At 40.8% G+C, this 18560-nt stretch overlaps 1 protein-coding gene across 2 annotated transcripts in view; it reads right to left on the bottom strand.

Annotated features, from left to right (window-relative positions):
* LOC140730441 (tyrosine-protein phosphatase non-receptor type 14-like) overlaps window positions 1-18560 on the bottom strand; it is a 256024-nt gene that overhangs the window by 52193 nt on the left and 185271 nt on the right. For both annotated transcript variants that reach the window (XM_073050849.1, XM_073050850.1), the window contains 5 exons: window positions 15691-15761; window positions 14844-14931; window positions 5515-5603; window positions 4989-5076; window positions 3985-4067 (listed from right to left, as the gene is read on the bottom strand). In XM_073050849.1, the coding sequence (XP_072906950.1) occupies window positions 3985-4067; window positions 4989-5076; window positions 5515-5603; window positions 14844-14931; window positions 15691-15761 (419 nt within the window). The remainder of the gene's footprint in view (window positions 1-3984; window positions 4068-4988; window positions 5077-5514; window positions 5604-14843; window positions 14932-15690; window positions 15762-18560) is intronic.

Raw genomic sequence — 18560 nt, 5'->3', positions numbered from 1 at the left:
AACAGTAGACCAATAAAATTGATGAGTAGTTCACAGAGGTCCAATGAAATTGTACGATAAATCAAGCGCACTTTCACAATTAAATTATTGTAAATCAGTCATTTGTACTCACCCTCATCAACATGGAAAACACTCGAAGAAAAGCATTGTGCTGCCTTTATGGCAGTTATTTAGTTTATAATATTTTCGCTTAGTAATTCATTTTCTAGTTAAAGTTAGAAGAGTTTTAACTATATTTGTTTTCTGTACTACATCGCGGGATGCTATGACGTCACACCCGGTTTCGCCGCGTCTTGTGGGATACCAGTTTGCGATAAACGGAAAGGAGGGGGGGAGCGGCGGAGCCAAAACGCTGCTTTTAAGTTAAAGGCGATCAATAACTTTTCCTGGTAGGCTGCAGTATATATATTTTTTACCAGTCGTTAGGAGATATTGGAATGTTGTTCAGTAAAGAAGTATACGCAACGTATATTTAAAAGTAGCCGCGGTACGGGCACGGTTCGAAAAAAAGCATTTGCAATATGTATTTGTTTTTGTTACCATATGGATTTAATTAAAAGTTAAAAAATCCTCACGTGTAATATCTTTCTGTGTAAATATCTCATATTACAACGTGGGACACCTGCGGCCGAAAATCCGGTGCGGCCTTTACAAGTAAAAAATTGATTTTATTTCTAAAATTAGAGCCAGCGGCTTTTAATCAGGTGCGCTCTGTAGTCCGGAATCTACGGTATTCTTCCCTCTACCAGTGAAATTTTCCCCGTGCCACTGGCTGCAACACAAGCACAAAGCACGATCGATCCACTCCCGTGTTTATCAGTTGGAGAGGTGTTCTTTTCATGAAATTCTGCACCCTTTTTTCTCTAAACATACCTTTGCTCATTGTAGCCAAAAAGTTCTATTTTAACTTCATCAGTCCACAGGACTTGTTTTCAAACTGCATCAGGCTTGTTTAGATGTTCCTTTGCAAACTTCTGACGCTGAATTTTGTGGTGAGGACGCAGGAAGGGTTTTCTTCTGACGACTCTTCCATGAAAATCATACTTGTGCAGGTGTAGAACAGTGCACCACCACTCCAGAGTCTGCTAAATCTTCCTGGTATTTTTGCAGTCAAACTGGTTTTGATTTGCCTTTCTAGCAATCTTACGAACAGACCTCAACTTGACCTCCACCATTCCTGTTAACTGACATTTCTTAATTATATGACAAACTGAGGAAATGGCTACCTGAAAACACTTTGCTATCTTGTTATAGCCTTCTCCTGCTTTGTGGGCATCATTTATTTTAATTTTCAGAGCGCTGGGCAGCTGTTTAGAGAGCCCATGGCTGCTGATTGTTGGAACAAGGTTTGAGGAGTCAGGGTATTTATAAAGCTTTGAAATTTGCATCACCTGGCCTTTCCTAACAATGACTATGAACAAGCCATAGCCCTAACAATCTAATTAAGGTCTAAGACCTTGGTAAAAGTTATCTGAGAGCTCAAATCTCTTTGGGTGCCCAAACGTTTGCATGCCTGAGTGTGTGAGAGGGGGGGGGTGGGAGAATTGATGAATATCTGGTTGCAAACTGGTTAAAGATAATCGAAGATCGCTTCTTTTTGCAACATTAAGACAGCTACGAGCTTTTGATAACAGGGGCAGAGCTTGACTAAAACCACATTCAACTTGACAAGAAGTGGAAATACAATTAAAAACAACTTTGCTTTCTCCCAGAGCTGTGGAAACTTATTTGGAATGTCACTAGTTTGCAGAAATTTTGCTTGCTGCTTTTGAATTTTGCTTGAGCTGTTATATCACTTTACAGCTCAGTAAGACATTCTTGCAGTGTGGTGTCAACATCATTCACGTACACCCCAAATGGATCCACCAGCCAATCTGGAATATGCACCTCCAGCAGGTCTCTGAACCAAAATTCCATTATCAGTGAGCAGTTGTTTTAAGTGATCAAGATGTGCAATCAGATCATCATTTTGAAATTCTATTTTAAGAGTGGCCAGTGACCCTTCACAAACTTGCGACACCCAATATTGCTGCTGAAAAGCATGCGTTTTCCAAGTAAAGTGGTAATAGCCTCTTTGCACAGTATGAGACTGCTGCAATTTATTCCTTGTTTCTTTAACAAATTCCATATTCAAATATATCTGAAGATAAAATATATCAGGCTTAGCAGCAATAATTTGTTCTCCAAGTTGCTTATCATTTAGAAATGCCACAATACTATCCTGAAAAACAAACTGAATTTCCTTTCAAAATACGCTAAGTGTCAGGGATTTAATGGTAGTTGCAGTGGTAGACAGTGATGCAGTGGTAGATTTCACACCTTCTTGCCTGCCTGCTGTTTAACTGTTTCTGGCAGGTAACCCTACTGCAGCGACTGCAGCCTTTAAGTCATGTTTTATAAGTATTATAACACACACGAGTCAGTGGAAGGTACTGAATTGGTCTCCTGCTGCAGAAAGCCCCACCTAATCTGCAAACTGTGATTTGGGGGCGGTCGTGGAGCGAACCCATGCAAAATGTGAATGGTGTTATGTGTGTGGTCAAGCAGGAGCAGAGATAACGACTGACATGCTGCATCGCCAACCTCCCCACACGCAACACACACACACACACACACACACACACACACACACACACACACACACACACACACACACACAAAAGCTGTTTTGCTGCCTCATTTGCATCATTTAGCATATTTTCCCTATTCATGTCATTCAGGATTCCAATTAAATTACGTATATTTATTTCTTTTTTATTTATATATTTTAGTAACATTTCATTAAAACAGTAAACATCATCGTCCATTCAGAACTCTTGTGACCCCATGTTTTTTTAGTTGTGGCCCCTGTAAAATCCAGCATGGCCTATATTGAAAACCACTGATTTACACGTTCAGCTCTTTTTGGAAATAGTGGGGACTATCAATTCCTTTGTTATGTCAAAATCCAGAAGGCCATATTGCAACTACTGTATTCTGAAATATTATTTCAACAATAAGCAAATACTACAGAATGTATAAAAATGTTAATTGTGATCTACTTTAATTGTTTGATTATGGGAGAGTTTAAAGAAAACAAAAGCTGATTCACAGTGGTAGTGACTATAATATTTCCTTAACATGAAAGTTAAAATGCAATTACAAAATATTTCTGTAATTCAAAATTAATTTTAATAATTACTTAAACATAATTCTGCTTCATTTTAATGCACATTAATTATTAGGAAACCCAGAAATTTGAAATCCTCTGCTATGTGATATATGTCATGAAACTGTTCTTATTAAGAAATACTGTTTTTCTTGCTAATACTTACAGGCTATACAAAACAGTGTTGGCAGAGGCAAAAAGAAACAGACAGGCAAGTCTGATTCTGACCACTGAGAGGTATAAAATTGTGGAGATTATTAATTAGAAATTTCTATTATCTAAGACCACAAGCTATGGACTTCATCCAGAATCACATAATGTGATCCACAACTGAAGGCAACAAGACCATTGAAACAACGATGCCAGGGCATAAGCTCTTGACTAATAAAAAAAACGAATGTGACTGATTCATTACTGTTGATCCGTGGACAATCCCAATAGTCACACTATCTGACTTTAAGACCACAGGTTTATCAAAGGCTCATAAGAAAAACATAATTAGTGCATTCAATACTGTATGACAACAAACAACTGTTGAAGTTCCATTGCAAAAACACATTATCTCCTCAGTAGCTCTTTGATTAATTTCTGTCAATTCAAGAATGTCTATGAATGGACTTGAAATCTTTCTAATAGGCCCTCTAGGGTAAATTACAAAGAATGACTACCGGCGAAAACTGCCATCTCCTATGAAAGGTAGCTTGGCCCACAGAGTATTTCCAATGATTTCTGTTTCATTTTAATCAGTCTGATTGAAAATAACAATGTGATCAGGCAAGTAACCTGCTTCAAATATGCTGTACATGGAATTGAAATGTGATGCTCAGAATACTCACTCTGTGCAAATTTTGTTCTGTTTGTAAAATTTGTGCCTTGCTGTGAACAACCGTGAGATGTATTTTGCCATTTCAATGTCATCCTGAGGGGTAAAGAGAAATAAATTAATGTTGCAATTACAATTATCACTCCTCTCAATCTGTAGGTTTAAAAATACTTTGTATATGCTCTGTCAGGATTATATTTAGCATCATTAAGTTTGAAATATTAACGATCCAGTGAATCTCACAACAGAAGCAATAAATATATTAATAACTTTTCATGTTAAAAGATGTCAGGTCGAGTTGTTGCAGGGAGCTTCTCCAGGGTACATTGTTTTAAATTAACACCGTGGAAAAGTGAGAAGATGTAGCAGACTGCAGGCCTTTAGAGGAACATCTGAAATTTTCCTCTTTTCTAACACCTCGCAGCAGCTAACCAACCAATAAGCTATACCTGTAGAACATATACATTTCTTTAGCTGCCTGGTACACCCAAGGAGCGATGCTCCTAACCATTCAGCAAAAGGGCTGAATTATAAAGTGGAATCTCAGTGCTGCTCCTGTTAAATTCACAGTGTTTTTCTTGCTCCAAATCCCACAGCTGCACCAATGATATCATCGAGTGTTTTTTTTAAACTAGAGTTGCCACTGCAGAAGTGAAAAAGGGTCATAAAGAGGAGAGCTGGGCATAGAAATCATGCCTGATGCCTAAGGATTACTCAAAGAGGACAGGGTCTTGTCAAATTTCTGAAGTAATGTGAAATAGCTTAGAGATAATCATCACATTTCTCTTCAGATTATCAATTTTCAATTGCAAAATGCTGGGAAAAAAGGTATTATGTAATTGAATTACTGGGCTAGTGCTGGAAGCTAGGATAAGAGGTCAGAAAAGATCAAAACTATTATAGATAATTCTTTTTAGTTGACTACCAGACCCAGAAGGCAGTGCTGAAGTATTACTGAAGATCGCAGTACTGCAAAGAGGTCTGAAGTGCACAGCAAAAATAGCTCCAGATACTTACTGTGTGAAACAAAACAGTTTCTTCTTTGCTTGTTAATTCTACATTAATTGAAGACTTATTGTGTGTAATATTTCCAACCTCATTCCATCTGTGGGGTTAAAAATATCTTGCATTATTCCACGCTTGAATTTTAGTTTCAGAGTTTGTCAGTTCAGACAATATTATCTATTTGACCAATAAGCATCCAAGTCTTATTGGACCATGCACTGAAATGATGGGTCCAAAGAAAATCACTCAATCTGAAAACTGACTAATAGGAACAGGAACCGTGCCAAAGATAACAGAAGGAAAAGTTATGCAAAGACTCAGCATATATAGTCCTGGCACGTACTTCTGTGCTCTCAGAAGAGACTATTGTTGAGTCACTTGACCCTCCTCCTGACTTATAAATGACACTGTGTAGGGCGCTATATAAAGCAAAAACATCTACTGAGGAGAAACTGAATAGAACAAACATTCCCAACAACAATTCAAAGTTCAACTCAGAAGTACACTTGAATGTCTACGCTTTTATATCTGTGCTTACCTATATGTTGTAGTTGGACGTCCATTCCTGTGCTTTACAAATATTCCCATAAAGGAAATGCCAATAAAAGCATCATTTCCAATGCTGTCCTGTTAAAAGAAAGCAAGTATTCATGATGAAGCAACATGACACGCTGGCATTCATTCTGCAGTAATTCTGAGACCAGCATACCTCAACTTTCCAGCCCCTCTTTTAATATCTCCTTACTGAAGGAGAGAAATCAGTAAGGTTTAGGCATGAAACTGGTACAAATCGTGCTTGAGGAGCAACTTGGATCGGCTCCAGTTTGCCTACCATCACAACAGGTCAATAGGAGATGACATTTCATTGGCTCTTCACTCAGCTCTGGAACGACTGGACAGTGAAGGTGCTTGCATCAGGATGCTCTTCACTGTCTACAGCTCTGCATTCAACATCATCATCCCCTCAGAACTAATCAATAAGCTCCAAGGCCAAGACCTCCATTCCTCCTTGTGCAACTGGATCCTCGATTTCCTCACTTGTAGATCCCAGTCAGTTCAGATTGGCAGCATCATTGCCTGCACAATCTCCGCAAGGGCACGACAAGGCTGTGTGCTTACTCCCCCCCCCCCCGCCCCCACCGCCGCTCTACTCGCTTTATACTTACGACTGTGAGGTGAAGCACAGCTCTAATGCCATATTCAGGTTTGCTGCATATAGGAGGGAGATTGGCTGAGTAGTAACACAACAACTTCTCACTCAATATCAGCAAGACAAGTCAGCACTGACAACAGGAGAAGGAAACCAGAGGTCTATGGCACACTGCTGATTGTGGAATTAGAGGTGGAGAGGGTCAACAACGTTAAATTCTTCATTGTTACCACTTCAGAGGGTAGGTCCTGGGTCCAGCATGTAAGTGTCAGTACAAGAAAGCACAGTGGCATCACTACTTCCTAAGGGGTTCGCCAAGATTCAGCATGACTTCTAAAACTCTTAACAAATTTCTACAGATATGAGGTGGAGGATATATTGACTGGTTGCATCATAGCCTGGTATGGAAACACCAATGCCAGACATTCCTACAAAAAGAAATGGGTACAGCCCAGTCGCAGTAAAGCAGCATCCATCAACAAGGACCCCCACCAACCAGCCGATGCTCTCTTCTTGCCGCTACCTTTGGGAAGGAGGTACAGGAGCCTCAGGACTCACACCACCAGGTTCAGGAACAGTTATTACCTCTTAACCATTAGGCTCCTGAACCAGAGGTGATAACCACTTTCCCAACACTGAACTGGTCCCACAGTCTAGGGACTCACATTCAAGGACTCGTCATTTCATGTTCTTGGAATTTATTGCTTACAGTCGGCCCTCCTCATCTGCGGGGGATTGGTTCCGGGGCCCCTGCAGATACCAAAAAACGCGGATGCGCAAGTCGTTGGACTTTAGGACCTGGCAGAGCTCCAGAGCTTATTTAACCTGTCTCAGTGTGGTGGACTTTAGGACCTGGAGGAGCTCGGGACCTGCTGCCCGCAGTGTTTCTGTTCCGGAAAATAATCACGATTGAAAATAAAGTGGAAATAATAAAGCGATCGGAAAGAAGTCATTGGAAAAGCATTAGGCTACAGTCAGTCAACGATTGGAACAATTTTAAAGGATAAAGTGAGAATAATAGAGCATGAGAAAGCCCTGCCCCGATGAAAGTTACAATTATTACTAAGCAACGCAGTGGTTTAATTATTGAATACATACATTTCTTAAGTGTTTTATATACACAGAAAGGTAAAATATATACTATATACTAAGACAAATGTTTGACTAACTGATGCTAAGTAATACCAGATGTACCTGTTCCAACTTAGAGAACTTCCGTGTTTTTTTTGTTTCCCGATGTGCGGTAACATATACACATCCTCCCGTATACTTTAAATCATCTCGAGATTACTTATAATACCTAATACAATGTAAAAGCTATGGAATTAGTTGTTATACTGTATTCTTTAGGGATAATGACAAGAAAAAAAAGTCTGTACATGCTCAAACAACAAGTGTTGGAGAGGGATCTTCCGGGTTTTCCCAATCTGTGGTTGGTTGAGTCCGTGCATGTGGAACCTGCGGATAAGGAGGGTACTTACATACTTAATTTATTTTTTATTGTTATTTTGTTTGGGTTTTCTTTTGTATCTTTCTAGTCACTGTGAATGCCTCCAAGAAAATTAATCTGAAGGTTGTATATGGTGACATATGTATTTTTGTAATAAATTTACTTTGAACTTCAAGGGCCTCACAGAATTCCCAACATTTATCTGGCAGGTGCCCTATGGAAAGTATCCTGTTCTTAATCTAAAACACCATCAAGATCCCAAATACATTACTGGATCCAAGTTTTAATGAACCCTTCACCCAACACCAGTCTTAAAAGCAGGAGTGTTTGAATGGGAAAATCATCAAAGATGGAACAGTAAAGGGATGGTCTACATTTTAACTTTACATACCTGCTAATCAGGTTGAATTTAAATTTCCCCAATGATTAAATTAGCATTATGAAAATGTTCTTGAATCTGAAGATGAACTATGCCATATGTGATTCACCACTACTGAAATATAGAATTAGCAACAGAGCAAGTACAGGCTAGAGCGGCTTGAAAACACTTAACTAAACTTTTGGATATTATGCAGGTCCAGCTAATTAATTTTTTTGGAATCCTAGAAGGAATGCTGCTGGATGGTACTTAACATTTCAAAAGACATACTTAGCATTCTTGAACTGCTAAAGCACTTAACAATTGTTCAAGTAACTGTTAAAATGATAATAATGCTATTGGTAACATAGAACATAGAATAGTACAGCACATTACAGGTCCTTCGGCCCCCAATGTTGTGCCGACCCTCAAACCCTGCCTCCCATATAACCCCCCATCTTAAATTCCTCCATATACTTGTCTAGTAGTCTCTTAAACTTCACTAGTGTATCTGCCTCTACCACTGACTCAGGCAGTGCATTCCACGCACCAACCACTCTCTGAGTGAAAAACCTTCCTCTAATACCCCCCTTGAACTTCCCTCCCCTTAACTTAAAGCCATGACCTCTTGTACTGAGCAGTGGTGCCCTGGGGAAGAGGCACTGGCTGTCCACTCTATCTATTCCTCTTAATATCTTGTACACCTCTATCGTGTCTCCTCTCATCCTTCTCCTCTCCAAAGAGTAAAGGCCTAGCTCCCTTAATCTCTGATCATAATGCATACTCTCTAAACCAGGCAGCATCCTGGTAAATCTCCTCTGTACCTTTCCAATGCTTCCACATCCTTCCTATAGTGAGGCGACCAGAACTGGACAGAGTACTCCAAGTGTGGCCTAACTAGAGTTTTATAGAGCTGCATCATTACATCACGTCCCTTAAACTCTATCCCTCGACCTATGAAAGCTAACACCCCATAAGCTTTCTTAACTACCCTATCTACTTGTGAGGCAACTTTCAGGGATCTGTGGACATGTACCCCCAGATCCCTCTGCTCCTCCACACTCCCAAGTATCCTGCCATTTACTGTGTACTCTGCCTTGGAGTTTGTCCTTCCAAAGTGTACCACCTCACACTTCTCCGGGTTAAACTCCATCTACCACTTGTCAGCCCATTCCTGCATCCTATCAGTGTCTCTCTGCAACCTTCGACAATCCTCTACACTATCCACAACACCACTAACCTTTGTGTCGTCTGCAAACTTGCCAACCCACCCTTCTACCCCCACATCCAGGTCGTTAATAAAAATCACTAAACGTAGAGGTCCCAGAACAGATCCTTGTGGGAACACCACTAGTCACAACCCTCCAATCTGAATGTACTCCCTCCACCATGACCCTCTGCCTTCTGCAGGCAAGCCAATTCTGAATCCATTTGGCCAAACTTCCCTGGATCCCATGCCTTCTGACTTTCTGAATAAGCCTACCATGTGGAACCTTGTCAAATGACTTACTAAAATCCATGCAGATCATATCCACTGCACTACCCTCATCTACATGCCTGGTCACCTCCTCAAAGAAATCTATCAGGCTTGTTAGTCACGATCTGCCCTTCACAAAACCATGCTGACTGTCCCTGATCAGACCACGATTCTCTAAATGCCCATAGATCCTATCTCTAAGAATCCTTTCCAACAGCTTTCCCACCACAGACGTAAGGCTCACTGGTCTATAATTACCTGGACTATCCCTACTACCTTTTTTGAACAAGGAGACAACATTTGCCTCCCTCCAATCCTCCGGTAGCGTTCCCGTGGACAACAAGGACATAAAGATCCTATCCAGAGGCTCAGCAATCTCATCGCTCGCCTCGCGGAGCAGCCTGGGGAATATTCCGTCAGGTCCCGGGGCCTTATCCTCCTAACGTATTTTAACAACTGCAACACCTCTTCTCCCTTAATATCAACATGCTCCAGAACTTCAACCTCACTCGTATTGTCCTCACCGTCATCAAATTCCCTCTCATTGGTGAATACTGAAGAGAAGTATTCATTGAGGACGTCACTCACTTCCACAGCCTCCAGGCACATCTTCCCACTTTTATCTCTAATCGGTCCTACCTTCACTCCTGTCATCCTTTTGTTCTTCACATAATTGAAGAATGTCTTGGGGTTTTCTTTTACCCTACTCGCCAAGGCCTTCCCATGCCCCCTTCTTGCTCTTCTCAGCCCCTTCTTAAGCTTTTTTCTTGATACCCTATATTCCTTAATAGACCATCTGATCCTTGCTTCCTAAACCTCATGTATGCTGCCTTCTTCCACCCGACTAGATTTTCCACCTCACTTGTCACTCATGGTTCCTTCATCCTACCATTCTTTATCTTTCTCACCGGGACAAATTTATCCCTAACATCCTGCAGGAGATCCCTAAATATCATCCACATGTCCATAGTACATTTCCCTGCAAAAACATCATCCCAATTCACACACATAAGTTCTGGCCTTATAACCTCATAATTCGCCCTTCCCCAAATAAAAATTTTCCTGTCCTCTCTGATTCTATCCTTTTCCATGATAATGCTAAAGGCCAGGAAGCGGTGATCACTGTTCCCCAGATGCTCACCCACTGACAGATCTGTGACCTGACCCGGTTCGTTACCTAATACTAGATCTAGTATTCCCTCTAGTCAGCCTGTCAACAGACTGTGACAGGAATCCATCCTGGATGCACTTAACAAACTCTGCCCCATCTAAACCCTTGGAACTAATCAAGTGCCAATCAATATTAGGGAAGTTAAAGTCACCCATGATAACAATCCTGTTATTTTTGCACCTTTCCAAAATCTGCCTCCCAATCTGCTCCTCGGTATCTCTGCTGCTACCAGGGGGCCTATAGAATACCCCCAGTAGAGTAACTGCTCCCTTCCTGTTCCTGACTTCCACCCATGCTGACTCAAAAGAGGATCCTGCTACATTACCCACCCTTTCTGCAGCTGTAATAGTATCCCTGACCAGTAATGCCACCCCTCCTCCCCCTTTTTCCCCCTCTCTATCCCTTTTAAAGCACTGAAATCCAGGAATATTGAGAATCCATTCCTGCCCTGGTGCCAGCCAAGTCTCTGTAATGGCCACTACATCATAATTCCATGTATGTATCCAAGCTCTCAGTTCATCACCTCTGTTCCTGATGCTTCTTGCATTGAAGTACACACACTTTAGCCCTTCTACCTTACTACCTTTATACCCTTTATTCTGCTGCTCTTTCCTCAAAGCCTCTCTATATGTTAGATCTGATTTTACTCTTTCACTTCTTTCACTGCTCTATTGCTCCGGGTCCCATCCCCGTTGCAAATTAGTTTAAACCCTCCCGAACCATGCTAGCAAACCTACCAGCAAGGTTATTGCTCCCCCTCGAGTTCAGGTGCAACCCATCCAATCTGTACAGATCCCACCTTCCCCAGAAGAGATCCCAATGATCCAAAAATCTAAAACCCTGCCCCCTGCAGCAATTCCTCAGCCACACATTCAACTGCCATCTCCTCCAATTCTTACCATCACTATCACGTAGCACTGGCAGCAATCCTGAGAATGCCACCCTTGAGGTCCTGTTCTTCAGCCTTCCGCCTAGTTTCTGAAACTCACACTTCAGAACCTCACCTTCGCTTCCCCCCTCGGACTGTCACCCAACAACCTGCTTCAGGCAGCCTAGGTGTGACTACCCCCCCGTAGCTCTTTCCCGCCTCGGACTGTCACCCAACAACCTGCTTCAGGCAGCCTAGGTGTGACTACCCCCCTGTAGCTCTTTCCCCCCTCGGACTGTCACCCAACAACCTGCTTCCGGCAGCCTAGGTGTGACTACCCCCCTGTAGCTCTTTCCCGCCTCGGACTGTCACCCAACAACCTGCTTCCGGCAGCCTAGGTGTGACTACCTCCCTGTAGCTCTCATCTCTGACTGCCTCGTTCTCCCTTATGAGTCGAAGGTCATCCAGCTGCTGCTCCAGATTCCTCACACGGTCTTCCAGATCGCCCAGCCGCATGCACTTCTGGCAGATGTGACTCTGCGGGAGAGGGGAGTTCCCCCAAGACTGCCACATCTCACAAGAGAGGCACATCACGGTCTCAGGAGGCATTGTAAAGACTAACTGGGAACAAACTCGTCCTCCGCCTCTTCTTGTCGAAGTCTCTCGAGTTAAAGCCTCAAATATCCACTCCTTCACTGGCCCACTCTGCTTTCACCTAACCTCGATTGCCCAATCAGCTGCTTTCTGCTGAGTCTGAGCTATTCAAATCTTGACTGTCTAATCAACAACCTTTACAATATAATTTACAACCGTAAAGTATACCCTATACTTTACAACCTTAACAACCTTTACAATATACTTCGGTGATACCAGATTCAAGTTACTTCTGTCTGCTTGGTATAGACCTTTTTTTCCTGCAGAAGTAGGTATTTTTCTCTCCTTTCTCCCACCCCCCCCCCCCCCACCCACCACCCAACAGAAAGATTGAGCAGTTCATAAATACATTTGGAAACAAAACCAAATAATTGAATGGCATGCTATAATCTTTTAAATCTTAAAGCTATTAACAGTAGACCATAGCATGGTTCCTTATGGAAATGAACCCCTTCTGAAATCTTCTGGTTTTCCCCTCTGCAGCACTGAAAGTGCTTTCTTTACAATGTGTCTGCATTATCATTGGTTGAAAATTGTACAAAAGAGGAACAGAAAATGCTAGAATCTCTCAGTGGGTCAGACAGCATCTGTGGAAAGAGGAACATTTAACATTCCAGATCTGAGATCCTTTGCTAAAATTAGAATAAAAAGCAGCAAACCACTTTCTCTGATGAAGGGACCGCAATCTGAAACGTTAACTCTGCTTTTCTTTGCAGAATCAGATTTATTATCACTGGCATGTGTTGCGAAATTTGTTAACTTAGCAGTAACAATTCAATGCAATACATAATATAGAAAGAAAAATAAATCAATCATTAACAGTAAGCACATGTATGTTTATTGAATAGACTAGAAGTAGTGCAAAATCAGAACTACAGGTGTCCCGTTTTTCGAACGTTCGCTTTACGACACCTCACTGTTACAAAAGACCTACATTAGTTATCTGTTTTCGCTAACAGAAGGTGTTTTCACTGTTATGAAAAAAGGCAGCGCGCGCCGAGCGGCCAACCTCCTCCCCCAGAACTGCATTCTAGCCGGCATTGCTTAAACACGTGCCTGTGAGCATCTGTGCTTTATGTCGATTTATTTTGTGTATCCGTTAGCAAGATGAGTTCTAAGGTATCGGAGAAGCATAAAAAAGCATGTAAGGGTGTTACACTTAGCGTAAAACTAGACATAATAAAGCGTTTCGATCGTGGTGAACAAAGTAAGGATATAGAGAGTTTGGCTAAGGGTTTGTGGAAGTTGACGAAGATGATTGTGAAGAGGTTTTGGCATCCCATGACCAAAAACTGACAGATGAAGAGCTGATGAAGATGAAAGGATAACAATTGAAACCGAACGCAGTAGCAAATGGCCTGAAGTCGTCCAGGAACTAAACACGAAGCAATTGCGTGAGATTTTCGCTGCGATGGACAACGCTGCAATGACTGCAGAAAAATATGACTTTAATTTTGAAAGGGTACATAGGTTTAGGGCATATTTTCAGGATGGTTTGAGTGCTTACAAAGAACTGTATGACAGAAAAATGCGCGAGGCTAAGCAATCAAGCATACTGTCGTTTTTCAAGCCTTCCACATCAGCCACAGCAGACGATTAAACTCGACTTTCGACATCTAGGCAGGCAGACATAGAAGACAACCTGCCTGCCCTGATGGAAACAGATGACGATGAGATGACACCCCAGTCTCCCACCATCCCAACCTCCGAAGACTGAGCCTAACACATAATCAACAGTGTTCTCACTGTCTTCCCAATTCCGGTAAGTGAAACTACACTGTACGTACATTATTTCTACTTTATATAGGCTGTGTATTTTTATGTGTTATTTGGTATGATTTGGCAGCTTCATAACTTAAAGGTTACTGGATTGAGTGCTTCTGCCGAGAGTGCTTGCGCTGAGTCTTTCTGCCGTGAGCGCTTGCGTGAGATTTTCACTACGGTGGACAGTGCCGCAATAATTGCAGAGAAGTATTCTACTTTATATAGGCTGTGTATTTATCAGATTATTCCAGCTTTTACTATATGTTACTATTATTTTAGCTTTTATGTGTTACTTGGCATGATTTGGTAGGTTATTTTTTGGGTCTGTGAACGCTCAAAAATTTTTGCCATATAAATAAATGGTAACTGCTTCTTCACTTTATGACATTCTGGCTTATGAACCATTTCACAGGAATGCTCTACCTTCGAATAGCGGAGAAAGACCTGTAATATGTATTTAAAAGAAGAGGTAGTGTTCATGGGTTCAATGTCCATTTAGGAATTGGATGGCAGAGGGGAAGAAGCTGTTCCTGAATCATTGAGTGTGTGCCTTCAGGCTTCTGTACCTCCATCCTGATGGTAACAATGAGAAGAGGACATGCCCTGGGTGGTGGTGGTCCTTAATAACAGACGTCACCTTTCTGAGGCACTGCTCCTTGAAGGTGTCTTAGGTACTATGGAGGCTAGTACCCAAGATTGAGCTGACTCATTTTACAAATTTTTATAGCTTCTTCCACAGACACTGTCTGGTCTGCTGAGGGTTTCTAACGTTTATTCTGTTTTTATATCACTCTGAAAATGGACATCAATCCTCACTGATACAGAATATTAAATTCTATTTCAGATTTTTTTTACATTGCATCAGTCCCATGAGAAGAGTATTTTGAATACAACGGCAATTAAATTTACAACGCACTGGTAAAATTCTTAACCATAAGCAAAACTTGGTCTGAAATTAAGTTAGCTTCTGATTACCTTAGCCGGAAAACTTTCTTGCCCAAAGCCTTCAAGTTGTTCCACCTCCTTGATATATAGCAACTCTGCCTCTGCAGGTGGCATCCCACTAGAGAGACAACAAACCCTTAATAACAATGCTGTTTGGAATTCAAAGTATAAGATATCAGAGATCAAAATAAGGGTGAAGAAGAAGGAATTCTCAAAGAGAGAGGTTCAAAGAGAGATGTTCTTATCTACATCTGTTTTTACATCATCAACACAGCCAACTGATAGTGTTAAAACAATGATTCACAGCTGGGGGGGCAAACTGCAGATGCTGGAATATGAAATAATAACTTAAAATACAGGAAACAGTAAGCAGGTCAGATGGCATTTGTGGAACAAGAAAAAGAATTAATGTTTCAGGTTCAGAATCTTTTAACTTAAACGTGAAAGGTAACTCAACACATTTTGCACACATGCTGGCTGACCTGTTGACTGATTCTAGCATTTTCTGTTTTTATTTCAACTGTGCATCTGAGTTTCCATCCAATATTAGCTTTTCAAAGGTATTCACTCCAAGAAAATAGCACAGAATTATACATACCTTGTCAACGCTCAAGGTTAGGATATTTTACAATGCAGTAATTTTGATACATTGATAGTAAGATAGTTAAAAAAAAAATAAAATGAAAGCTGGGATCTGTCCAAAGCAGTCTCATGAATAAGCACAAGTGTGCTAACAAATACTTATAAAGTGGTATCAGACTATAACATGGCATCTATTCTTAGTATTCTGATGTGACAGCCAATTGAAACTGAGGTCTTATAAATCATTGTACCTGGTTATCTGGCCTAAATTCTGCTGTGCTGAAGACCTTCTTACCTGTAGGCCTGGTGTTGCATTGCTACCCTCATTGTCATTTCCTCCAACATCCGTTCATCCTGAGTCCAGTCCTGTAAATATAATCACAGAAGAATAAATCTTCCACCTTATCGTACTTATTACTACTATTCGGCATACATAGTACATAATATTGAAATTTAGTGTCGTTATTGTTGCTTGGGTATCCTTGGGCAAGACTGCATTTGACTTTTTGCTTACATCAAGTGAGGCTCTGACATTGATGAGTTCTAATTCCTTTGGGCAGGGGGAGGAGTTATATTAAACCATGCTTCCCACTTCCACTCATGGGTGCTGTAGGAAATTTAGGCAAGGTTACAACTGGATTTCACCAGCAGGCATTGCTTCATCTTTTGTTCTGCCAAAGATATCCCAACATTTTTCCCCAGAGATTCCGCTGCCTTTCCAAGATCTCAGAGAAAGATCACCAGGGCCAATTAGAATTTCTATTCTGCCAACATTCTTGAGGTTTGCAAACTTGTACGACAAAACCAATGAAAAGCAGCATATTCTAGGATTCCAAGAAGCTATTAGAAGAGAAAATAAAATTTGACTTATTAAAGCCATGCTCAATCCAAATACCAAACGGACATGCAAATTTGCCAACTGTTTCCCAACAACAAAGCACAAATTAGGAACAGGACAAACCACTAAAGCCATACCATCAGTTTCTCCAAGGCAACAAATTGAACAGATACGTTGCAAAAATTATTTTCTAAAGAGCTACCTTCAAACCATGTCCAGCCCTGCCCACGGTTAGACATTGTATTGCCTTAAACAATGACAAAAAGGTTGCAACTGTGCCCGGCTGATTAATTAACACAATGAATTCACAGCTCAATCTTTCCAGCACTCTAATTTTTGGGTTATAGGGTCAACTGATTTATTTGATAAATCTGATGAATTTAGAAAGGTTTAACTATTCTCAAGTGAACTTGACATCACTGCTATGTACCTAAGTGATGCCTGCAACTACCTTTCAAACTCATCCTCAAACATTAAAAAAATAATAACAGCTCTTCCAGCAAAAAGTTGTGGTGTAATGGTTGCAGATGGGAAATTATCCAATGGGCTTAATTTGAGACATGGCTTCAGAACGTTTAGATCAACTGCACCTGCAAAGTCAAAAAGATTTTCTTCCGATTTAAAGAGAAGAAAAAAAAACACCCTGAAAGAAATCAAAAGTGTTTGATGTTCATACAAAAATAACTTCAAATGTGCAGTCATGCCTTGGCATGGAAATCAGAAACAAAAGATAGCACCCTTCAGGTGTAGAGCTGCCTGCAGGCATGAAGTGCTGCCTTTGTATTATTTTGGATCAGGTTTTAGCATATTTCACTGACAGAAACGAGCTTCAAAGGCAGCTCTAGAGCACAAGGTATGGGAAATCAGCTGGGGTGTTAGCTCTACTGGCCTAGAACATTTCACCGGTGAAAAACAATATGGAGCTTTTAACATTGCACTGATTTTGCATGTTGTGCTGTTTCTCATACTGATAAACCTTCCATTTGCAATACTTGTATATATGCAAGTTTTCGTATGAGTTGTTCAGATGTGGTGAGAAAGAATGGCAATATCAAAAGTTCATGCGGTGGAATGTTCAAGAGAGCACAAGTAAATGACTAAAGCCTAATTAGCAGGCTAGTGGAAGTACCAGAAAGAACAACTGTTTATTGTTGAAACCACGTACATTTATTTGCAAGCTACATAGTTTCCAAATGAAATTTTTTAAAAACTTTTAAAAAACTCTATTGCAGTAAACAATGTTCAAATTTGTTTTTCCTGTCGAACATTTAGCATGTATTTTTGTTCACAAGGTTCTGATAATGGGTTTCTCGCCAGAAATGGGAAAATGTGCTTAGTATATATTGCATATAACCAAATCTTACAACAGCAAAGAACAGGAAAAGCTAGTTGGCATGGCATGACTCGACTGGCTCTTTGAGACTAGTTCCAGCCACCTGCTCTTCCCCCGTTGCTTTAAGTTCTTCTTTGACTTGGCTCCTACAACAAATTTATGGTGTTACTTTATGTAATGCAGAGATTACATATCTTGCATAGGAGTTAAATAACTCCCAATTTCGTTTCAATCAACGCCTAAAGTTGGGCTCAGTAACTGCTTTTAATAGATGAACTACTTTTAATTTGCATCCTTCCTCATCAGCCTGATCCCAACACCTCTACCACATGTTTGCAATGTCAAGCACCCCTTTAATTTGGTTGCCTCCATTTTCAGTTTTGAGATTCGGTGCTATAAAACAGAACTATCTTAAACACAATGATTTTTTTTTCTGATTTTGGACACTTCAGTAAGAAGATTTCCAATTCAATCAAGAATCAATGCCCCGACATCAAAATGGGGAACCGCTTGCATGACATCTAAAAATGCATTGCAAATCACAAAAATGTATTCTCGACTGATAAAACAGAACATGCAAGAGAGTTGTATGACTGAATGGACAACAGCTAGTTAGGGAATATCCAATAATTTATACATTTCCACCTGAGTTCAAATCCTTTGAAAATAAATTCAAAGAATTGTTGACAAGACAGGAGCTCATTTAGCACATTGATTCGATGCCATTTCTACATAGCGCAATCCTATAAATTTGTTATCCTACTCTTCCTTTGAAGCTCTATAAATTATTCTCTCCCCTGCACCCTCATAAACAATGAATTCCTGATCTCAACTACCCTTTGATAAACATATATTTGACATGGTGGATGAGGTAGCAATCAAATGGCCTGCTTTCCTGAACAACATCATTCATTCTAGCAAGTGGATAGTATTACATCACATCCATGACGTGCATTGTAGATAGGGAGCAGGCTTGTGGTGTCAGGAGGTTGGT

This window comes from Hemitrygon akajei, chromosome 7, assembly GCF_048418815.1.
Source record: "Hemitrygon akajei chromosome 7, sHemAka1.3, whole genome shotgun sequence".
NCBI lineage: Eukaryota > Metazoa > Chordata > Chondrichthyes > Myliobatiformes > Dasyatidae > Hemitrygon > Hemitrygon akajei.
Note: the sequence above shows the minus strand (reverse complement) of the source record. Positions and strands in the feature narration are given on the sequence as shown.